General features: G+C 40.3%; 1 protein-coding gene across 1 annotated transcript in view; it reads left to right on the top strand.

The window, feature by feature from the left end:
* LOC140228678 (uncharacterized) overlaps positions 1-25,100 on the top strand; it is a 59,078-nt gene that overhangs the window by 14,748 nt on the left and 19,230 nt on the right. The window contains exons 2-4 of the mRNA XM_072308941.1: positions 13,100-14,512; positions 19,884-19,977; positions 20,478-20,571. Of these exons, the coding sequence (XP_072165042.1) occupies positions 13,182-14,512; positions 19,884-19,977; positions 20,478-20,571 (1,519 nt within the window). The 5' untranslated portion in view covers positions 13,100-13,181. The remainder of the gene's footprint in view (positions 1-13,099; positions 14,513-19,883; positions 19,978-20,477; positions 20,572-25,100) is intronic.

The raw sequence follows: 25,100 nt of genomic DNA, 5'->3' as shown, positions 1-25,100 counted from the left end.
TTTTTTCTTTTTCATTTGTTTGCTTTGTTTGTTTGTTTGTTTTTTTCCTCCTGTGGCGGAATTCATTATTAATATATAATGGAGTGGCTGGGCCAACCACAAATGTTCTGATGCGAGAGGTATGTGTTCATTGGTCATACACTGAGTGACTGAGGCAGCCTGTATCTTTCCATGATCATTTTCCGCCATATTACAAATAAGAGAGATTGTCCCATGATCCACACTGTATACATTCCAGTGAGATAGCCAACTTCATGATGTACAGTATTTTTTCTTTTTTTTTTTGGGGGGGGGGGGAGGGGAGGGCTGCTCGTCCGCAGAGTTGATACTGTCTTTTGATTCACAGAGTTCATGGACATTTGCGCGCATCCACAGACACACTGACATCCAAAAAAATCTTATATTGAGAAAGCTGCATTATTTTCATGTCTTTGGGGCTAGGAAAAACAAGTGTTGAACAGAGCCTAGCAAAACGAATGCTGTTGCTTGTGCTCTTGTGTCTAAAAATTCTAATTCTGCAGAGCTTTTCAAAATTAATTGGAGTGTATGTGAATGTAATGTAGTTGGTATTCAGTTTCATTTGATGCGTTGACATTATTAGAAACAGCTTGCATTTGTATATATTGGAATCGATCTATAGTCTTGACCTGTTCCTTCAGATTAAAATGGCATTCCATCAGGGAGAATCCTATAGCCAGGATTGATACAAGGGTTCACATAATTACAGATGAGTTATACTGTATAAAAACAAAAGTGGACTTGAAAAAGAGAACAGTCATTGTTTACATGTCAAGTATATTTGATTTGAAACTGTATTGATATTTATATTCCATTTCATGATTCTCCAGTCCAAATTGAGATCAATAAGAGTGAGAATGCAAACATATGATCCATTTTGAAATAATCCATTTTGGAAAAAAAAAATCAAAACAATGGTGTTACAGAGTAAAAATCCATTTTAGCAAGGTATACTACTTTCTTTCTTTTTCATTTTTTTTTCACTCTCTCTTCCTGTGTATAACCACTTCTTTACCTACGTAAAAAGGTAGACATTTCAATGGAGAGAAGACTTTTGTATGAACTAAATATGTACAAGGGCCCCTTCTATACAGTGCGTACAAAGGTTCATCATTAAAAAGCAAGATTGGAGTCGGATGTGGTCAGGTGATGTGTCTGTCACATCAACGCTGGACCTGTTTTGCTTGATTCGACGACGGAGGGAAATTTTCTGTAGCTGCTTGAAGCTCTTTTATCGGGGCGAGTTCACCAAGGAAAATTGATAGTGCCCCCGCTAATTAGTTAGCTTCCTCTTTGTCTGAAGTGCATTGTACGGGCATCAGATCCTGAGAAGAATCAGCCGAGTGGAAACGGCCGTTTCACCTCGAGATAGAACAGACTGTACAATACCGTGTATGTGCTTGGTGAGTAGAAGTACACTGCAGTTAGCACATTGGGTGTCTCGGTAAAACTTAACAAGCGGAACACCTTAAGACACTACACTGTAACAGAGGATGTGTACTTATTGGCCCGAATTCACAAAGGTGGTACAAACGAAACCATGGTTTGAACCATAGACAAAAACCATGGAGCGCCGAGTGTCGCACAGAATATTTTGTTACGAAATTGGTCATTTCATCAACAAAAAATGACCGTTTCGTTAACGAAATTATCATTTCGTGGACAAAATGTTTATTCAGTTACAAAACGTCATTTTGTTACAAAATAATCATTTCATCAACGAAATGACTGATTTCGTAACGAAATACACGTATTCCAGGCGACGCTTGGCGCTCCATGGTTTTTGTCCATGGTTTAAACCATGATTTCATTCGTACCACCTTCATGAATTCAGGCCATAGTGTTTTAATGTCAATTTGTGACAGAAAGATACCATGTCGGAGGCATATACGTACAGGAGCATGATTTGTCTGTTGTTGTTACAGCATTGTCTGCTGGTTTAGCGGTTGCTGCAAACACATCCAAGAATCTCATGTTGTATAGCAACAGTTTGTTTATAATATGAAGCAGAAGTTTCTCCACTTCACTCCCTTGTCATCACTGCGCTAAGCCTCTACTTTTCCAGTTGTCTTGTCATTTATATATGGGGACTTTTCTTGTTCTCAAGTGGTTACAGGTGATTGTAATCTAGTTCTTTCTAAGGTGTTATAACCCATTTGAATGGATTTTTAAGTGCCTGTAGTTTACGATGTACTGTCATGATGTCATGGCTCCGCCGCCTCCCGCTTGGCTTGGCATGCAATTTGAAAGCGAGGCCGTGGTCCCCCTTCTGGAATCAAGATGGCCTTGAAATCCCTCAAAGTACGCTTTCCCCGATTCCGGCGTTGAAAGTGCTAGAGAACATGGAGCATTCACAATTTTTTTTTTCTTCAAATGATGCCATCTCATTGCAGTCCACATTCTGGACATGAAATGTAAAGACCCTTAATATTCACAACACTTGGCTCTGGGATGCAAATTCAATCATTTTTTTTTCATTTTTGGGCAGTCACGTGTGTGTGTATGTGTGTTAGGGGGGAGGTGTTAAAGGGTGTGTACAGTTCTGGTCGAGGTGAGGATTTAGCTTTTAACGTTTTGCGAGATATTCAGAAATCACTCTATGAGATGTCAAAGAGCATGCAGTTCTAAGGGGTATCAGAAGTTTATTCGATGAAAATCGGTTTTGAAATGGCTGAGATATCCAAAAACAAGGTGAAGCAAAGAGATCCTAATAAAGTTGTGGCATGTTGCCTTTTATTATTAGCACTTTTTTGGATATATCAGCCATTTGAAAACCAATTTTCATCAAATAAATGTTGAATCCTTCTTAAAATTACATGCTCTTTCATATTTCACAAGAGGCTTTTCATTGTAGGAATGTTCAAAACATGAATCCCCACCTCAACCAGTACTGCACAGTCCCTTTAACCTGATGAGTAGTTGCTGCAATACCAAATACCCGCTGGTCAGCACACAGTACTGTGACATTTGTTACAGTGATCACACCTTGTTTTGTTTTTGCTGTGTATACAACCCTTTCTTTGTACATAAGTTATTTGTGCAGTTAAAAAAAAAATCAATCAAACATACCTGTGGTGCTCATGATCAGTTGCTTTTAGAAGAGCACTTTGGTGTGCAATGAAAAGGCATCTTAACAATCCTTCTCCATAGTAGAGGCATAGTAGAGGCATTGTTGAGGCATGCATAAATGATAGTGTGATGATCAAGGCACTAGATGCAAGGACAGAACTCTGAGGAGGTTTTTTTTTTTTATGCCTCCGCCACGAAGTGGTGCCGGAGGCATTATGTTTTCGGGTTGTCCGTCCGTCCGTCCTTCCGTCCGTCCGTCCGTCCGTCTGTCCTTCCGTCCGTCCGTAATGAATTTTGTGGACAAGGTAACTATCAAAACCTGTTGAGGTATCCTAATGAAACTTGTGTCACAAATGTACACACAAGTAGTTATGTACATGTATCAAGGCTGTATGCATGGTTGTTTAATGTGTATGTACACAGGGTGACCAGATTGATGGAGAACATTCTATATGATATAGATATAGTACATACAGGCTGACCAGATCAGTGGAGAATTTTCTATGTGGTATACAATGTAGCTACAGTACATGTATGCATGTGACAGGAAATATATTATAGCTCACTCAATCTAGAATGATTTAACCCATTCCAGAAAATTCTAGGAAGTGCTGACTGAGTGAGGCACTGCCCTTGTAGCCCAATGTGATTGGTAGTTAATTTTGGCAATGATGTTATGCACATATTAGGCAGTGAGTCATCCAGGATTCCTGGAATTTGGACTTGCTAGTATGTTCAGGTATGTGGCCTCAGGTTGGAGAAAATTACAGAATGTACTAGAAAGGGGTGAATGGGTAGTATATAAGCCGGAGAAATTCTGAGGTAGGCAGAGTACCCAACACCTCTGCTCTGAGAGTTACGTCACTTTTGGCTCTGAAGCGACTTGTTATAGTCAGTCCTGTGTTACCTGCTGACCTGCTATACAAACTGTGTTTGTGGAGATAAGGCCTGGGAGACATTTTGCCTGCAGAGAATTAGTTTGCCTATATTGGAGATAGACTCCATATTTTAGTGTCAACGGACATTATTACGGCAAAGCTGTGACGGGCTGGATTCCTTGCTGGATATTATAAAGTGAATCATCATTCAACGCATCAACTGGACGTGGTCGTCATAACGTTTGGATTCTGCACGTTTTGCTGTGGACACATAACTTGGATTTTACCCCGGATCTATACCTTGGACTATCGTAACCTGCACCTCTGGATTTACGTCGAAGGTATCATTCATCGGTGCATCGTGGATCATTCCTTTGTGCATCGAGCATCGTATTTGGACATTTCCAGGGATATTGCATGTACTAAGTGTAAGTGATTTCATTACTGATTTGTAACTGTTTCTATTGATCATTATTGTACTGATGTGAAAACCGATTACGAGTCTGTACCCACAATATCACTGTTAATAAACCGCCTGAACATTAGTTGATTGTTTCTTTTGTGCGATCATTCTCAGAGTGATTTTGGTCGTAACAAAATTGGGGGCTTGTGTCCGAGAAGTGAATGTAAAGCCAAAACTTAGAATTTGGAACGTTCCGGAATCCAGAATATTGGTACAGATAAAATACTAGTTGAGTTGATTGTTCAATTGTATATTGTGTGTAATACATGTGACAATGTCAATCAGTACAATGGATGTTCAGGCATTTGTTCAGAGGACAGATTTGTCCCTCAAAGATTTGCAAAGGTTGCGCAAATGTGATTTGACTGCTATTGCACAGCATTTAAATGTTGATGTTCCACAAGGTGTAAGAAAGGCAGAGATTCTTGACTTGGTAGCTGGTCACATGGAGCTCAAAGAAGAAATTGACACTTCAGATCAAGCTCAACTTTCAGATCAAACACGGCTTGAGCTTGCTAAATTGCAAATGAAGGAGAAAGAAATGGAAATGGAGAAAGAGAAGATGAGATTAGAAATAGAAAGAGATCAAAGGGCTAGAGAAATGGAATTGAGAGAAAAGGAACTGGAAATTAAGAAATTCGAAGTGGAACAACAATTGAAATTGCGTGAGATGGAATTGACTCATGCACAGACTGTTGGAAATCGTGAAAGGGCTCCCTCTGAATTTGATTTGGCCAAGAACATTCGATTGGTGCCAAAGTTTGAGGAAAACAGAGTTGATGCATACTTTGTATCATTTGAGAAGGTGGCTAACAGTTTGAAATGGCCACAGGAATTTTGGCCCATGCTCCTTCAAAGTGTGTTTGTTGGCAAAGCAGCCGATGTGTATTCATCTCTCTCTGAAGAGCAATCATGTGACTATGCTACAGTCAAGAAGGCAGTGTTGAATGCTTATGAGTTGGTGCCAGAGGCGTACAGACATAAGTTCAGAAATTCGTACCGCAAACCAGGCCAGACACATGTTGAGTTTGCTCGTGAAAAAGAAATGATGTTCGATAGGTGGTACAGATCCCTGAAAGTGGATCAGGATTTTGATAACCTACGTGAGGTTGTTCTCTTGGAAGAATTCAAAAAGAGTGTTGCTTTCAGTGTGAGGTCGCATTTGGATGATCACAAAGTGACAAGTTTGCATAAAGCAGCCTTGATGGCTGATGAGTATGAGCTGACCCACAGAAATGACAACAGACCACCTTTCAGGAATTTCTCTGGAAATAAGAGAGACAAAAATCAGTCGAGCAATCCAAAGAATGCTGGTTCTGAAAAAGGCACGAGTTCTGAAACTGCATCGGCACCAAAGCCTCAATCTGACAAAGGGTCCAGTACAAGTGCAAATGTCATCAAATGTTTTCACTGTAACAAGACAGGGCATGTAAAGTCACAGTGTTGGAAGTTGCAAAACAAAACAAAGAAGGACATGGGATTTGTCATGTCAAAAAGTGTCCTACCCGAAAACAGTGTCCCGTTCAGTGAAACACAGGCCATTGAAAGTCGATCTCCCAAATTCAAAAATAGGCTGAAGCAGGTGGATGAGAGCTATCGTAGCTTTTTGTTTGATGGTGAGGTGACCCCATGTACTTCTGGTGAGGCAGGTAAGCCAGTAGTCATCCTGCGGGATACGGGGGCCTCTCAGTCGTTGATGGTGGATGGTGGTATGACTTTTCCACCAGATAGTGCAGTGAATGCAAAAGTCTTGATTCAGACTGTTGATGGCAGTTATATGTCAGTACCACTGTATAGAGTGGATTTGAAGTGTGACCTAGTTTCTGGTCCTGTCACTGTTGGAGTTGTTCCTGAGTTGCCCATGGCAGGCATTGACTTCCTGTTGGGGAATGACTTGGCTGGGGACAAGGTGGTTGCGTCTCCAGTTGTTTCGGATAAACCAGTGGTGGTTGCTGAAACTGAGCAGTTGCAGGAGGAGTTTCCTGGGATTTTCCTAGATTGTGTCGTGACTAGGTCTGAGGCTCGTAGAGCTGTTCAAGATGATGCGGATTCTGTTGATGTGGAGGAGAATTCCGGTGTTTGGTTGGCAGAAACCTTTTTCAAGGATTTGAATGATGGGGTTGCTGTATTAGGCTCCGAGGCTAACAGTGATGGGCTGTTTAGCAAGTCTTCCTTGGTTGAAGCACAGCAGGCAGACTCTGAGTTAAAAGGCTTGTCTCAGACGGCGTGTTCTGAGGCTGAGGCTGAAAAGGTCCCTGAGTGCTATTATGTCAAAGATGGCATTTTGATGAGGAAGTGGAGACCTCCCCATAGGCCAGCTGATGAGGATTGGACGGTGGTCCGTCAAGTTGTTGTCCCTCCCAATTACCGCGGTGAGATCTTGAGGATTGCTCACGAGTTACCAGTTGGCGGCCATTTAGGCGTCAGAAAGACAAAGGATCGGATCATGAGGCATTTCTATTGGCCAGGGTTGAATGTGGATGTGGCTGAGTTTTGTAAGACTTGTCACACATGTCAAGTGGCTGGTAAACCACAGCATTCAGTGAAGCCGGCGCCATTGATTCCGATACCTGCGTTTGAAGAACCATTCAGTCGGGTTCTAGTTGACTGTGTTGGACCTTTGCCTAGGACTAGGTCGGGTCATAAGTACCTCTTGACAATCATGGATATGTCTACACGGTTTCCAGAGGCTATCCCATTGAGAAATATCACTGCTAAGACTGTGGTAGATGCTCTAGTGCAGTTTTTCACTAGGTATGGGTTGCCCAAGGAAGTGCAGTCTGACCAAGGGTCAAATTTCATGTCAGGCATATTTCAAGAGGTGATGTATCGTTTGGGTGTGAAGCAGCTGAAGTCGTCAGCTTATCATCCCCAATCCCAAGGTGCGTTGGAGCGCTACCACCAGACCCTAAAGACAATGATTAGGGCATTCTGTGAGGAGTATCCCGAGGATTGGGATAAGGGCATCCCTTTCCTGCTATTCGCAACGAGGGACTCCCCAAATGAGTCGACGGGTTTCAGCCCATTTGAGTTGGTGTACGGTCATGAAGTTAGGGGCCCACTGAAGCTCATCAAAGAGAAATTCATGACTGAGGATGATGAGGTCCACCTACTTGACTATGTGTCAAAGTTTCGTGAAAGGCTTTCAAAGGCTTGTGAGGTAGCTAGGGAACACTTGAAAGTGTCACAAGACTCTATGAAGAGAAAGGCAGACAAAAATGCAAAAGCCCGAACCTTCAAACCAGGTGACAAAGTTCTTGTACTGCTGCCCATACAAGGTGAACCACTAAAAGCCAAGTTCAGTGGCCCATACTGTGTCAAAAAGAAACTCAATGATGTGAACTATGTGATCAGTACGCCAGACAGACGAAAAGAACAGAGAATGTGTCATGTCAATATGCTGAAAGAATGCTATGACAGAAAGTCAGTTGGTGTGACATAGGTAGTGGATAACACAGTAGAATTCAAGGGTGAAAAGTTTTCACCGCATATCACTTACAGTGTCTTTAGCATATCCATTAATGTATGCAAAACAGTTTGACATGATTGTATAAGCTCCGAGAATCCAAGCAATATCAATGTAACTGGTATCCATGAAAAGAGAACATGGAATCAATGCAGCTTTTCAAAAGGCATGTGATAGTATGTGATTATGGTTGTTTGAGTTGGATTTTACCTCACATTCGTTGTAAATAACAATGAGAAATTGTGAAGGTAAAAGAAACCCTTGCTATGGCAAGGCTTTCTTTTTCCCATGGGGGATGGTGTCACAAATGTACACACAAGTAGTTATGTACATGTATCAAGGCTGTATGCATGGTTGTTTAATGTGTATGTACACAGGGTGACCAGATTGATGGAGAACATTCTATATGATATAGATATAGTACATACAGGCTGACCAGATCAGTGGAGAATTTTCTATGTGGTATACAATGTAGCTACAGTACATGTATGCATGTGACAGGAAATATATTATAGCTCACTCAATCTAGAATGATTTAACCCATTCCAGAAAATTCTAGGAAGTGCTGACTGAGTGAGGCACTGCCCTTGTAGCCCAATGTGATTGGTAGTTAATTTTGGCAATGATGTTATGCACATATTAGGCAGTGAGTCATCCAGGATTCCTGGAATTTGGACTTGCTAGTATGTTCAGGTATGTGGCCTCAGGTTGGAGAAAATTACAGAATGTACTAGAAAGGGGTGAATGGGTAGTATATAAGCCGGAGAAATTCTGAGGTAGGCAGAGTACCCAACACCTCTGCTCTGAGAGTTACGTCACTTTTGGCTCTGAAGCGACTTGTTATAGTCAGTCCTGTGTTACCTGCTGACCTGCTATACAAACTGTGTTTGTGGAGATAAGGCCTGGGAGACATTTTGCCTGCAGAGAATTAGTTTGCCTATATTGGAGATAGACTCCATATTTTAGTGTCAACGGACATTATTACGGCAAAGCTGTGACGGGCTGGATTCCTTGCTGGATATTATAAAGTGAATCATCATTCAACGCATCAACTGGACGTGGTCGTCATAACGTTTGGATTCTGCACGTTTTGCTGTGGACACATAACTTGGATTTTACCCCGGATCTATACCTTGGACTATCGTAACCTGCACCTCTGGATTTACGTCGAAGGTATCATTCATCGGTGCATCGTGGATCATTCCTTTGTGCATCGAGCATCGTATTTGGACATTTCCAGGGATATTGCATGTACTAAGTGTAAGTGATTTCATTACTGATTTGTAACTGTTTCTATTGATCATTATTGTACTGATGTGAAAACCGATTACGAGTCTGTACCCACAATATCACTGTTAATAAACCGCCTGAACATTAGTTGATTGTTTCTTTTGTGCGATCATTCTCAGAGTGATTTTGGTCGTAACACTTGGCATGTACAGCTTGTATGTGTATTAGGGGATGAAGTTGTGCCTATCAACTTTTGGGTGCACATGCTCAAGGTCAAAGGTCAAATACATAAAATTTCACTATTTCCACCATATCTATTGAAAGCCTGAAGATATTTTCTTGAAACTTAGTGTATACGTGTATTACCCAATTAATTTTTTTCTCCATACCTTGGAAAATTGTTCAAGGTATCTTCATGGAACATAGTATATACATATACTGACTGGAAGTGATTATCTAGAGAATGTAGGGTTCATGGGGTCAAAGGTCAAGTGCAACACTTCAAAATTTTACTATTTCCCTCCTATCATGCAATGCCAGCAGGGTTATTATTTTTTTTTTTTTTACACTTGGTGTATGCATACATGTGTAACCTACAATGTAATCGAAATTCTCTGGAAAGTTTTTTTTTCTTCTTTTTTTGCCTCAAAGGTCAAAAGGTCAAAGATCAAGTGAAAGTGCTGAACTAACTTTTTCCTCCATATCTCGGAAGTGGCTCAAGTTATCTTGAAACTTAGTACATATTATGCATGTTCTACCTGAAAGTAATTATCTTATGAATTTTAAGGTCAAGGGCCAGATGAAAATGGTAACAATTTACTATTCAATTCGGAGATTGCACTTTTTCTCCACACCTGTACCTTGAAAATTACTCAATGCCTAAATGTATGAATGGGTCAAAGTCGAGTTAAAGTCCTTAAATCCCTAGATACATGCTCTCCTATTCATCCAATTAAACCTAGGTCAAGGAAGGTGAACATTCAACACATTTGTGACAAACTTGTCATTTCAATATTTTGCCAATTTTGTGAAAATGTAATCACACATTGTCCACATGTACTATCTAGACCTATTGGGAAAATCATGCATTATGGTGGAGGCATACCAGTCGCCAAAGCGACATTTCTAGTTTTTCCAAATTTACAGATTCTTTGGATTGATGGATATTTCATCACACTCTTGCTTGAGTTGGCTGGCTTTATTGAAAGGTGTTGAAATCTCCCTTGCCACTTTCAGATGGATAAACAAGCACTATCAGAAGCAGACCTGTATACAGCAGGCTTGCCTTTCTTAGGAATGTTTTGTTGTATGTCCGCCTGCCTTCCCCAACCCCGAATTGAGATAGATGCTATGTGGATGGAGTATCACTTTATTGTAGATTTTGGAGGCAACCATCCACTACAGGAGATTTATTTGTTTCTTGGCAAGTTAATGCATCTCTTTGAATTGCCCTTCCTTGCAAAAATGTATGGGGGAAAAATGGGTGTTATCCTCTGTGCAGAGCTTCCAGGGAGTAGAATGTGAAAGTGCGTCTCCCACCCTCCACAGTAATCTTACCCCGTTCTTCACAATGTCATTAGAGGAGTTTGCGCTGTCTCCTCAAATCGATATCCACGGCCGTCAGCAGCACGGTGAGTGCAGACATTAAAGTTGGAGTGCTCTTCAGTTGCAGCAGTCAGTTGCGCCCCACGGATGCACGGTCGAGCAGCCCCGCGGCAACCCATCCCCCATCTCCCATCACCCCCCCCCCCCCACAAGAAATTGATCGCAGGCACTCTGCCACTGGAGTGAGAATGGGTAGATAATGGGCCATGTGCGTGTGGGCACGACATATTCCTCATTCAGGCAATAATGCCAGCAAATGCGCTATATGTGTGTGGGTGGGAGGGGTCGTGACTTTGTCATCTCTTTTCTGACTCTTGACACGCAACTTAAATAGGCATTTGGTGCGGGAATATGGATGAATTAGGCTGGAATAGAACGGGGCAGAATCTGTCAAACTCTTACCAGTGAGTCGGTTGAGCCGAGCCATGTGAGGTGATTGTTGTAGGTTGAGGAAGCTGTGGGGACCGTGCTTGAATTTTCTGCTTACCCCCACCCCCACTTTGTCAAGTGACTTGGAGCCTCATCTCTATCCCATGAAACTTGTAGTGCCTGAGACCAGCAGCGGTGGATGCAGGATGCGGCCTACTTTTTGTCGGTGGATGTTTTTCTTGCACTGATTCGAGGAGGAAATAATGAATTGAGAGTGGTGGAAGAGCTAGGCGTTGATCGGTGGTGTATAAATCATTTATGAGGATGCGTGCGGTCAGTCGTGTTGTTAATTTGCGGCTTGTGGTCAGTGCCCAGTGGTTAATGTACATGTAGGGTGACACAGGAGCACTACAAATTGTGAAATTCTTAAACTTGCTCCCATGTTTGTTTGTTGTTGGTTTTTTAAGTTGAGGAGCTCCAAAAACATGTTTTATTTTTGCATCCCTGCTTTATTATTTTTTTTCCATGGTTGGAGTAGATTCAAGAAAAATAAACTTGTTCACATTTTTGGGGTAAAAGTAGTAGATATATTGCAACTCTGTAGTGCCAGTTTCATATATGTATGGTTTTTGACTGGCTAACTACATGTTGCATTTGTTGTTATTTCTTGTTAAATCATTTCAGAAAAGAATCATTACTGAAATCTTGAGAAATTTCACTCAATCCAACTATTAAAATGGAAAGCAATCAATTTCTGATCACCATCAGTTTACCTGTAAGCATGTCAGGGTATATATTTTGGTGTACATTAACTTATTTTATGTTACTATTCAGTGTACTTTTTTTTTTTTTTTTTGACGAGTAGCTTGAAGGCAGTTTGAATTGAAAGTACTGGTAGGATCAAATTTCCAATCAAATTTGAAAATATGAGACTTTTTGAGAGCGTCATATGCACAGGTATGTAGTAGCATAGTGATGAACAATACTCATTTGTTTCCTTATGTGTGTTGGCGCATTTTCTGTATAGCGATACTTCCAATCATGTCTGATGTATGATGATTCTAATATGTGATAATGTGAAGCAAAATTTGTGCACAAGGCATCCTATTGTTTATTGGAACACAACTCTCATCATTTGTTCTTGTTTGTAAGCATGCAAAGAATGTAACCTAGTTTTTATTTCCTTTTTATACAAATGTATGCCCGAAAGAAACCATGATCCATCCATCATACAAATCTGCATTGTGTGCATTTTCCGTGAATATGATTCATCTCGCATCTCAGATATTTTTTTTTTTTCCAAAGCTGCAAGAAGGAAGAAAGGAAGACCGTCTCTTTGCTCTCAGGAGAGTTGCTATAAATATCAACAAATTTCCTGTTTACATTGTACCTAGAAATTGACTGTGTCAAATTCCCCCCCCCCCCCCCCAACTTTGTGGATGCAGAAATTGACAGTTACGGTTGAAAGGAAATACAATAATTCAAGCATGATGGCGAACTTTTCAGGTTTTGTTCTACTGTACTTCACACACTTGCCGGACAAAAAATTGATAATTCCTGTTTAACACCATATTTGTACCAGGAGAGTTGGATTTCACTGAGTGAGTGGATGACATTATTTGCTATTTTGATTTTATAATAAAAAGTGATCTACACAATATTTCTGTTCGTCGTCATATCACACAAACATGTATGATTCTTTCTAGTGTTGTGTCAAGATAACATACACGATGATGCTTTATGAAAGTAACAAGATCAATATTTCATAAAGCATTACTTACTATACTGTCATCAAAGCTGAGTGTGAACATATTCACTTCATTTTAATGTTTTTCTACATGTATTGAATTAACTTGCCTTTGACTTACTCAAAGAATAGTGACTTGCCTTTTCAGGCACAAAGTGTGCTTAGCATTCCTGATATTTTCATTTTGTGTTCATGTAATATTAAAATTTCAAATCCTTCCTTTTCTCTCTGTGACACTTTTTTTCTCTTTGCAGTCCCTGCCCAGGGGAAAACGGTGATCGTTCACGTCACGCAACCTTCATGTAGACTTTACTTTCCTGTTGGGAGGCCTCCAGAATGGAGGACAGGATGGAAGAGTGCATCCAGCCGGGGGTCGGAAAGGGGAAGGATGTGTCGGCCGTGAGAGAGACAATCGAAAATGTCATCAAGCAGGTGCCCAGGGAGCCCGTCTGCATGACGCGCAGTGACAGCATGTCCATTGGCTCCGTCGGCTCGGCGTCGGACGTCGCATCTGTCGGGGGTGCGTCTGAGGAGATGGACACGGAGGACTCGGAGAAGGATGCGAGGGAGAGCTTCATGAGCAGCACGAGCAGCTTCTCCTCGGTGGACGGGCAGCGAAAGCGGAGTGCGGACAGCCTGAGCTTGGTGCTCGACAACCAGCGGAGCCTCAAGCCCGGCGTGAACGAGATGGGCACTGGTGAGGGGCCGACAACGGGGGACGTGACGTCGCCGGTGTTTGAAAACAAGTTGTCGGACAACGTGGAAGGGTACTTTATGATGAGGACGAGGTTGCTGTCCAAATCTGCAGTGATTCTTGAGAATGGGGGTGCCTTTGGTGAGGAGAACCACCCAGTGCTCTGTGATAGCGATGAGGCAAATCATAATGTTACTTCCGGGAAGTGTGAGAACGAACATGTAGGTGGGAGAAACTCGGCAGAGAGAATCTCAGACAATGGAGGTCCCACTTTGGCATCAGAATGTGAAGGATCAGAAAATGGCAGGCACGATGCGATCAAGAATGAGCCTGCTGAAACCCAGAATACATTGTCATGTGAAGGGCACTTCCAAACTATCATATCAGATCTAGCAGGAGCAGAGCATGGCGGCAGGGGGAGGGATGATGAAAGACATTCCCCGAGGGGGGTCAGCGATGGGGTCAGATCAAACGATATCTCCATCAAATCTGAGCCAGCCTCCGAGGGTGAGGAAGAGCATGAGGAGGACGAAACTAGTGCCCTATTGACGCGAACAGTAGTGGGTGACGCATTAGACAGCAGTTGTAGTGACTCTATGGCGGAAGTGGAGAAGTTCGGACTCGAGGCAAAGTTGGCCAGAGTCTCCAAAAGGCGTGTGTACTCAAAAGCCAGCGAGATGGCGTACAAGGACTCCAACTCGAGCAGCGAGAGTGATTCCGACAGCGACAGCGAGGAAGAAGAGGAGGAGGAGAAGGATTCGATGTTGGAGGACCTCCACGCGGCCAAAGTTCTGGTGAATGCGGCGCAACCGGATTCTGAGAAGATGATCAAACGGGAGGTTTTGAAGATGGTATGCCCCGACGATCTTCTGAGCGACTACGTGTCAAGCGAAGACTCCAGTGCGTCAAGCTCGGACTCGAGTTCAGGAGAGAGCTCAGACTCGGAGGACAGCTCTGATTCAGACCTATCCAGGTAAGTTGCTACTTTAGGACAGACCCAGTCTGGACTATTTGCCTGGATGTGAGAAAATTTGCCAGAGTGTGAATGAAGCCTTGTGCTGTTCCATGGTTTACTATCAAGTGGCGTCTGTTACATACGGTACTTAATAGACACCTTCTCCCCACGTTTTCAGCTGATTTCCATGCGTAAACAGGAAAATCAAACCAGTAGAACAGTAGATTATTTCATGAAATTAAGATATAAATGCAAACAGATTAGTTTTGACACTCCCACAGGTCTGTGCACAAGAATTTTTTTTTCCCACTTACCAATGATACAGCAACTACAACCACAATGTCACTCTCAAAGGTCGTCCATACAAGGTTGTTACTACACTGCAATACTGTGATGCAGAATGTAGAGGATGCTTTAGATTTATTTCAGACAGCTCTTGAAAGTTGTATGATTTGTTAGCAGGTTGATAGCGACATTATCACCTTGCCTACAGTAATTTGTATGTGTGGTTGTGGCCAGTAGTGTTTCCGAGAGCGTGCTGCGTGGTGGAAGGACATTGGCAACAAAGTGAAAATAAAGTAGCACTATTACTTATGCAGTAACAACAACTGAACATTAACTCGAAACCAGAGCAAGCAATCTGAACACATCTTTGTTACTGGATTCACAAGATCAAAACAAGTTCATGCCTTTCATGCTAGTTTGGGGAACAAAATCCTCAGATCGAATGTGAACCCATCAGATAAATTGAAGCAAAACTTTTCATAGTTTGAAAACTTCCAGTGTTTGAGTATATTTGTAAACAGTGGTAATTACAATGCCTGAGAGTTATATGGTTGTATTAAAGAAAACAGTCGAGTATGTCCACTCTCTTTACTCTGAAGAATCAACAAGAGTTTGAAAAATTTAACTTCATTTTCTCCCTCCTCCCCCCCCCCCCACAATACCATGTTATTCTGTAGGTGATTTGACTTCATGGCACTCTTCCAAGAAACTTTCTGCTCTTTAGAGAACTCGAATTGAAATTCGGTGTGGTGTTTGTCATAGGACTTTTCTGGGTTGTCTTAAAAGCCTACATGTAAGCCATGCGGGTCGTGTGTACTGAAGAATCCCCTTTTCTCGTCCCCCTTAGAGGGCGATATGTCTGTGGTTTGGTAACTCGGTAACAATGCGGCATCCACTCGTGGAAAAATTTGCCTCGGCTGGGCCGCAAACGTTGGATGTCTTTTATTAGCTCTGAGTTTTTTGGATGACCTTGTTCTGAGATCATTTAACCTTCAAACATTACAACAGCTGAACAAGCAGAGATGGTATTGTTTTTCTCACGATGATGCTTTCAGAATTGTACGTGTAATTAAATGAAATGTTGAATATTGTGTAAGGTGAAATTTTTGAGCATTTTGCGTGGTGTGATACTGGTGGAAAGATGAAAATGTGCAAATATCCACCCTGTCTTTCAATATTTCATCCTTGTGAATATATTTTACTGATAATTTGCTGTTTGTTAGCAAAATCTGAAACTTAAGAACATGCATCAAAAATTAATCCCCGAAAATACTCGCTGTATTACAATACTGTGCTGAAAGATTGATGGGTCTGAGTGTGATAAGGGTGCATAGTGTAATGTTTAGACAGGAACTGTCCCTTCCTCAGTCATTGGCAAACATGCTATTAAGAGCCCAAGATTTATACCTAAAGATTCCCCCGCCCACATTCTTGCAGCTTAAAAACTGTCCTGATTGTCTATTCTTTTAATGTCAAGTTTATATGGTAATCCTGTGGATCTATGAAATATGGGAAGTTCATTTATTCCTTAGTAAAAGTAGAATTTATGAAATGGACTCTAGAATCTTTCCAATCTGATTAGTCAGTCATCATGAATTGATTTTTACTGATCCACACTAAGCCATGTGTCCCTTAAAATCTTAGTGCATTGCTCAAACCTTATTTAGTATTGTACATAGGTTTACCAAACACATGATGTGGGAAAAGGTTGAATTTCGTGAATTTACAGGCCCATTTTATAAAATGAATGATGCACAGACCTATTTTGTGGATCGGTGAGAATTGGATGCTTTCGTTTTACTTTGGAAAAAGTCTAACAGCCGCACGCTGTGCTTGTGATTTAGCAGTTCCAAAGTTAAATTTGTGCATCCAGTTCTCACCGATCCACGCTGTCCTGTGCATCATTTGTATACTGTCCTACTCCATGCTTGAAGAGGAGATTTCAGCATTGCTTTCATAGTGATGAGGGAAGAAGCATGTGAAAAAAAAAAATCTAGCTTTTTATCATTTTATAAATCAAAGAACTTTTGATTGGGGAGCCTAGGAATTTGCTGGTATCCAAGAGATAAGGAGTGTTCTGATAAAGCAAGGAGCCCACAAAAGGACAGGAAAGAACCGAATTTGACTGCCTTTAATTTCAGAGTGGTTGTTTCTCATTGCATAGTGTGGTCAGGGGAAGTCTTTACTTTAAATAGAACATCCCCTGTGTGAACATGATCTTCTTCCCTTTGCTTTGTGGTACTTTCTATTGAAGATATTCACTGTGACTTTGTTCTCAAAGCCGCCATGTAACTCTTGGGATGTGCAGTGCAGAGGTTTATTTTTAAATTTTTTTTTTTTTTTAGGTGTGTGCAGCAGCAAGAGAAAAAAAAAAGGAGAAAAAAGAATGTGGATTGATTAACTTCACAGAGACTTATGGACCATGAGAAAACAGTCCTGATATATTGTATGTGCCCCAAATAGGTGGACAACCATCAGATGGTAATAATAACCAGGACCATTTGCAAGGTTGCAGGTGATGCCATTCATATTCTCAGTAATTTGAATGTTGAAACACAGAGGCAAGGGGGAAAAAAATCACTGCCAATAAAAAATAAAGAATGGCAACTGTAGGAGCCTGTACTATCTATATTCAGCCCAGAATATTACATGTATTTTACCCATTTCTCTTTTCCACAGGTAACTTGCATGACTTAACATTCTGTTTGTTGTACAAGGGGTTAGCAATACCTATCTGTACACAAAAATTGAGGGATTTGTGAGTTTTAAAGGCATAATTTACCATTTGCAGATGAAACAAAAACCCAGCATTAGTGCCTTAAAATAGTTCTAAAATGTGAGTTAGAGATAGAAACAACCACTGTAAAAATTTGAATCCATATAATCAATGTTACATATTTTGAAATACACAAAATGTGAACAATAGTTATGATTAAGATGTTTTCAGACTAAACTGTCTACAGTTATGGTTTAATGGGAAAAATACTTATATAAAATCTCCTTATGTTTTTAAGCTTTATTGTGAAAATTTTGTATGATAGGGTGTTCTGTGATACAACAGACCTACACATATGTATCAGATGTGATATCTTGAACATTTTTAAATCACTGCTCTCAAAGGTAAACAGGTCCTTTAAGAATAAGCATGACCTTTAAGAATAAACATAAGAAATCCAACAAGTATTGTTGCATTGGCGTAACATGAGATTTTCAAGTAGGGTCGGTCGGGTGGATTTTTTTTTTTCTTTTGCTACCTGCATTTGACGTGTAAAACTCGTGCTCAGCTCAGTAAACAGTTACAACTGCTGCACCGAATGTGCTGTGTTCATCTATTCTACAAATCATTTATGAGGCCGATATTACTGGAAATATACCCCTTCACAGAATTTAAAGATGTTGAAATCCCTATCCTGAATGTTTTCACTTCATATTTTACGATTTTGACTTAGATAAGATAGATGCAAATTGACCCATATGTACGATCTTTTCATCGCACACTGCGATCTCTATTACAGTCCCACATATACAGATTCGTGTAAGTTCTCTACACAAGAAACCTATGGCAAAACTGTGCACAATACATCGCAGTCTGAATGCTACGTATACACTGAATAAATCTTGTTAGAGTACGTGTCCGTGTTGGAAACAGATGACGTACTGATCAAGGAAGGCTTATGCGAGGCGGCGCTAGATCTCTCCCTCGTACATCCGATATCCCCAGAGCCGTTTCCACTTCCGGGTTTGTGCGATCGCGATCGCAATCAACAAGATATTTGATATCGATAGCAAAAAAAATAATAAAAAAACATGGGGTCGGCGGAATTTTTAGGGTCGGGCGGGTTACGCCAATGCAACAATTTTTTTTTTTTGGCCTTACAATTAAGATGTTTCCAGACTAAACTGTCTACAGTTATGGTTTAATGGGAAAAATACTTAGTAAAATCTCCTTATGTTTTTAAGCTTTATTGTGAAAATTTTGTATGGTAGGGTGTTTTGTGTGATACAACAACCTACACATATGTATCAAATGTGATATCTTGAACATTTTTAAATCACTGCTCTCAAAGGTAAACAGGACCTTTAACCCTATTCTAACTGGGGGGGGGGGGTCAAATTGACCCCCCCCCCTCGACATTTCGCGCCACGATTCCGCAACGCGCAAAGATTTTGCCGCGGCGTTTTGTGACTTTTTTCATTGAAGTCTCCCGCATATTTTGAGACCAAATTTGCGACGTCCGGGTACACCGTTCTGAAGTTACGCAATGTTTTGCATATGCATGTCAACCCAAAAACAGCTCAAATTCATGATTTTGTGTGCAAATCCAATGCAAATTGTGTTTTTTTGTTTAATTGATATGAATTGGATTATTTCAACTTTTAACCATTGAAATTAATCAATTCTAATGTAGATCAGCTTGGAAAAGTGCCTGCAACAAATTTTGGCAAAAAAACAATAGAAAACAAAAGGTCGAAAAAACAATAAAATACATAAGAAATTAACAAAACAATACAAAACAAAAGAAACTGACTTTGATTGCGCTGTTTTTTTATAAGAAAATTGTTCGATATGTCTTGAGGAACTCTGACACAAAAATTTAGCAATCCTTCAATCTTTTTAATGGAGTTATAGGTGAAAATATGATTTCATGCGTTAATTTGCATAATTGATTTATTAAAAAATATAAAATCAAATTTTTTCTATTGTATGACCATAAAATCTTGTAGTTGACATCCGGCTCTATGTACAGGCAAAATTTTGTGGCGATCACGCAATCGGCGGCCGAGATCTGAAGGGGGGGTCAAATTGACCCCCCCAGTAAAAACTTGGTCTCAAATAGCCCAGTTAGAATAGGGTTAAGAGTAAACATGACCTTTAAGGATATTAAAACATGATAAGAAATCCAACAAGTTTTAGGCATTGCTATTTTGTTTCTTGTGTTATGTGATTCTAACCAAACTTCTGAATGGCCTGAATTATTAAGAAAAAGCCAGCTTGAGTACAATGCTAGCAACAACCCATGACTTCTTCAGTTTGATGATAGATGTCATATTTGTGATATGTAAAGGTAAATTTTTGCCTTTTTTCCCCATTTTTTCCCCATAGTGTCGACGAATCCGATGATGAAGAGGAGGAGGAAGAAGTGAAGACGTCAAAACCGAGGCAGAACCAGACAGCTCCAAGGGATGGACTTAACCAGGTCACTAGATCTACTTTCTACCTTTCCCCCTTTTATCTCATCTTTCCTTCTATTCCCCCCCCCCCCAAAAAAAAAAAAAAAAAAAAGAATGTCATTTTTGGTTTTAATGATGATTTTCTGTATTTCTGTTAAGAGTATCCATAGGTTTTGTCCGTGCATATTCTGTGTCATGTTTTCGTGTTTGGTCTCAGTTTTGATACAAATTGTGGGTGCAAGATTTGCCTCTCGATAAATAAAGTCCATCCATTCCTGAAATCAGAGGAATGCTACACTAGTGGAAAAACATGTTGGATTAACACTCACTTGATGGTTCAAGTTTCCATGCATTGTTTGGAGCCTGTGATATAACCTCACAGCCTTCTGCAGAAAGTGGAATAGACTTTCATTAGGCATTCGTATGCACACTATGCATTAAAGTGTGCAGCGAGGATCATGTTGCTGCATTTATATAGCAATGGCAATAAAAAATGAAGTTATTCCTTCTTGTCACCTGATGCCAGGATTTGCCGAAGGTGGAGTACGTGCAGATTAATCTCCCGGACTCTGTGCAGCTGACGCCGCTCGGAACCGTCTCCAGTATCATCGGGTCCCTAGGTGAGTGTATTGTTGAGCCAGTATATTTTTGATAATAATCTCAAGATGTTTTTGTCTCCATGACATATGCATCAAGACATATGCCTGAAATTTTTGTATCTTGTCATATATTTTTGTTTTTGTTTTTTGTGAAAGGCTGTGCTTTTCATAACCAAAATATTTTTCAGGAGTTCATTAGTTTGTTTTTTTTGTCCCCGCCGAACGAGTTCGAGCAGGGGACTGTGAAACGGGCTCCGTACGTGTGTGTGTCCGTGTGTCCGTCCGTCCGTCCGTGCGTCCGTCCGTGTGTCCGTCCGTGCGTCCGTCCGTGCGTCCGTGTGTGCGTCCGTGTGTGCGTCCGTGTGTGATCAAAATCTTCAATTTGCTACTTCTCTGTCATTTATGAGCCAATTTTGATTCTGTTTGCTTTATATGATAGCACTACATGGGAGCTTTAAAACTTCTACACAGAATTTCAGTCGTGACCTTTGACCTTGACCTTTGACCTATATTGTACATTTTGCTACAAAATGCTACTCCTTCGCCATTTCTAACCCGATTTTGATTCCGTTTGCTTTATATGATGGCACTAGGTGAGGGCTTCAAAACTTCTACACAGAATTTTGACCTTTGACTTCTTTGACCTTTGACCTTGATTTTTGACCTATATTGTACATTTTGCTACAAAATGCTACTCCTTCGCCATTTCTAACCCGATTTCGATTCAGTTTGCTTTATGTGATGGCACTAGGTGAGGGCTTCAAAACTTCTACACAGAATTTTGACCTTTGCCTTCTTTGACCTTTGACCTTGATTTTTGACCTATATTGTACATTTTGCTACAACATGCTACTCCTTCGCCATTTCTAACCCGATTTCGATTCCGTTTGCTTTATGTGATGGCACTAGGTGAGGGCTTCAAAACTCCTACACAGAATTTTGACCTTTGCCTTCTTTGACCTTTGACCTTGAGTTTTGACCTATATTGTACAATTTGCTACAAAATGCTACTCCTTCGCCATTTCTAACCCGATTTCGATTCCGTTTCTTTATGTGATGGCACTAGGTGAGGGCTTCAAAACTTCTACACAGAATTTTGACCTTTGCCTTCTTTGACCTTTGACCTTGATTTTTGACCTGTATTGTACATTGGCTACAAAATGCTACTCCTTCGCCGTTTCTAACCCGATTTTGATTCCGTTTGCTTTATGTGATGGCACTAGGTGAGGGCTTCAAAACTTTACACAGAATTTTGACCTTTGCCTTCTTTGACCTTTGACCTTGATTTTTGACCTGTATTGTACATTGGCTATAAAATGCTACTCCTTCGCCATTTCTAACCCGATTTTGATTCCGTTTGCTTTATGTGATGGCACTAGGTGAGGGCTTCAAAACTTTTACACAGAATTTTGACCTTTGACTTCTTTGACCTTTGACCTTGATTTTTTACCTATATTGCACATTTTGCTACAAAATGCTACTTCCGGCGGGGACATATATTACGCACCGCGTAATTTCTACTTTTCCTTGTTTTTTTTGTCATAATGAGTGTTCAGAGCCACATGTTATATGATACAATAATTCAAATCATTTTGGCGGCAAGACATATGCTTGAGATGTTTGTTTCTTGTCATATTTTCTTTGGTGAAGGGCTGTTTTTGTTTGTTTTCGTAACCAAGATATTTCTCAGAAGTTTATTGATTTGTTTTTTGCCGTTAGGGGTTGTTGTGAGCCACATGGTGTTTGTACATACATGTAGATTCAAAACATTTCTGGTTTATTTCAGCTGAAGGATCAATCGAGCTTTTGTGGTCACTAACCATCTGACATGTGTTGTCTGTTGTGTATGGTGATTTAAACACTTTCAAAAGGCAGTTTTCTGCTTGACAACATGCAGTAATGGCAAAATATCGACATTCACTGGTTGTGGTGAATAGCTCATTTATGGTGATCGTCCTAGTGACATCATGTATATTTGTTGTTGAGGTAGATTTCGCTCAAGGACTCCGAGTAAAACCACATTTTGGCATTTGGACTGAAGGGATTCAAAATCATACGCCATATTTTCTGTCATCTCTTGCATTGATCAGAGTGAATGAGTTTGCAAAGTGTAAATCAAAATGAGAAGGAAGCAAATGACCCCCTAGAAAGTTATTCATTAGCTATCGTTGCTGCATAAATCAAAGGATAACAATGGCGTAAGATGTAGCGTCAGCACGTGCAGATTCACTTAATTTATTTTTGCATTTCATTAGTCTAATAATCGGTGAGCTTTAGAACATATAGATTCTGTGTAAAAAAAAAAAAAAAGAAAGTAAGGTTTCATGCCTTCCCCAGGAGAGAATTCTACAATTGTAATGATGCACATTATCCTCATATTATCCTGTGGTCCTGTATATTTATGTACATCTGCTTTGCCTTTTATTTTCACCTCGGTGTTTAAATACTATTGTAAATACTGTATAAACTGTAGTTATTTTTGTGAGGGTTTGATTTTTGTGAATTTCGCGAATCACTGTTGGATTGCGGATTTAACGATACGCGAAAATGTCACCATGTGCTAGGGTAATCGTGCACTTACAATAGCCTCAGTATTACTTCGTGAAAACAACATTTTGCAAAAATGTCCGTTACCTCCTCATTTGAGAAAATATCTGTGCGTGAAAATAACAGCTTATACAGTAAGCAACTTGGCAAAAGTGTGTGTGTGTGTGTGTCTGTCTGTCTGTAAAAAAAAATAAAACAACAACTAACCAACACTTTGTTGAGGTCTTCTAAAATATTTGCCCCGCCCCCTTCTCTCCAGAGGAGTATTTTCTCGCTAGTAATGTGTCATCATGTCTGATTTAGCTTAAAGGGAGAGGTGTCATACCCTGCAGCTGTGTATTCTAATAATGTAGGACATACTCACATGACAGACACATGACATGTAGCCTTGCAAACTCATCTAGATGGTTAACAATCTATAGTTTGTCATCATTGTGGGTTTGTGTGTGTGTGGGGGGGGGGAGGGGGTTCTTATAACATCTCATTTCTTGATATAAACAATTTCATTCCAGTTAGAAGACAAAACAGTTTGTTTATAAATATTAATGACATCTATGAACTCTCAAAAGTGCACACATGAGTATAGCTTCTGTGAGAAATTTCCTTTTATAGTCATTTTAGAATTAATTCAAAATAAGATGTATCCTTTAATACTTAAAGTTATTTCAATCTCATAATTACCTATCAATGGTGACTTTTAGGGGGATGAGGTTTCATTTGCTAATCAATCTGCCAAAAACATGATTTTGATATTTTCTTGTGCAATCTAGTGGGACAGTTATGAGGGAATGCTATCATCAGCTCTTTAATTTTGCAAGTATTTGATGAAAACATGGAAATATCCCTTTCTCTCTTATCTCTTTAAAATATTAGGCTATCAGACAAACTGCATATTTATCCTTCTACCAGCAGCATTCTGTTTGTATAATCAGTGTGATTGGCATTTGTGCTGTATGTCCTGTCCTGCCTTTCTTTTTCTTTTCTTTTTCTTTTCTTTTTTTGCCGGTAGTACTAGCATGAGAATTGCTGAATTGTAATTTTCAGCAAAGTTTTTTTACTGAAAATGCAAAGACAGTTGGTTGCCTGCCCTTGTTCAGACAATAGAGAGATCTTGTAAACACGATGGCCAGATGACTGAAGTTGAAAATACATTTTTAGTGGGTAATAATCAAGGGCACGAGGATCAAAGTTCGTACTGATCGTTCATTTTGAAGTGCTAGTGATTGTCGGTGTAGTCTGACCTTAAAAAAACAAAGATAAAAGAAGGGGGAGAGTGATTTTCCTCCCTGTTTCCGAAGCCTTTTAAAAAACGAGAACAAAACAGACTTTACAGAGGCAGACATGCATGTACAAAATGTCATGAAATCTCTATGTAGTACTGTGAAGACATGTTAAAAATGTGCCTCCTCTTATTCCATGTACCCATTAGAGGAACATTTTGTTCGCCAGAGAATAAGTGGTATTCTTGAACATCATATGAGTTACCTTTTATTGTACTTTTGTTGGGAGAAAATCCTAACATATAACGCTGTCTGATTTCACTTAATGCACACTACATGGCAAAATGGAGATCAGGAGTTGTTCAGCAATCAAAAGTTATTCTTTGTTGCCTGAATTTGATGTTTTCCAGACATTCAGACATGAGTAAGTACAGAAATCCATCGATATCAACCGCAAGCCTGATATGAACTTCTCTTAACGCAGTTTTTATTGCAGGGTGGTGGAGCGAGATATTGCTCAGACGATGTGTACGCGGCGCAGACTCAATTTGTCATCGCTCAGATTTGCTTTCTCAGAATGTCGGCTTGTCAAATCAGCTGGTAATCAAAAATGTGCTGCCTCGAAATTTCGGAAAAGTCGCTTGTGGCTTGCTGCACTTTTTTTTTTGCAGAGACAAAGGGATACAAAGTGTGGATTTTCATCCTGTCCAATCCAGGCTTATGACATCACTGTGCATAGAACCCGTGACTGAGCATGACTCATGGTGTTATTGAAATGATTCA

Source organism: Diadema setosum, chromosome 5 (assembly GCF_964275005.1).
Source record: "Diadema setosum chromosome 5, eeDiaSeto1, whole genome shotgun sequence".
NCBI classification, from domain to species: domain Eukaryota; kingdom Metazoa; phylum Echinodermata; class Echinoidea; order Diadematoida; family Diadematidae; genus Diadema; species Diadema setosum.
Note: the sequence above shows the minus strand (reverse complement) of the source record. Positions and strands in the feature narration are given on the sequence as shown.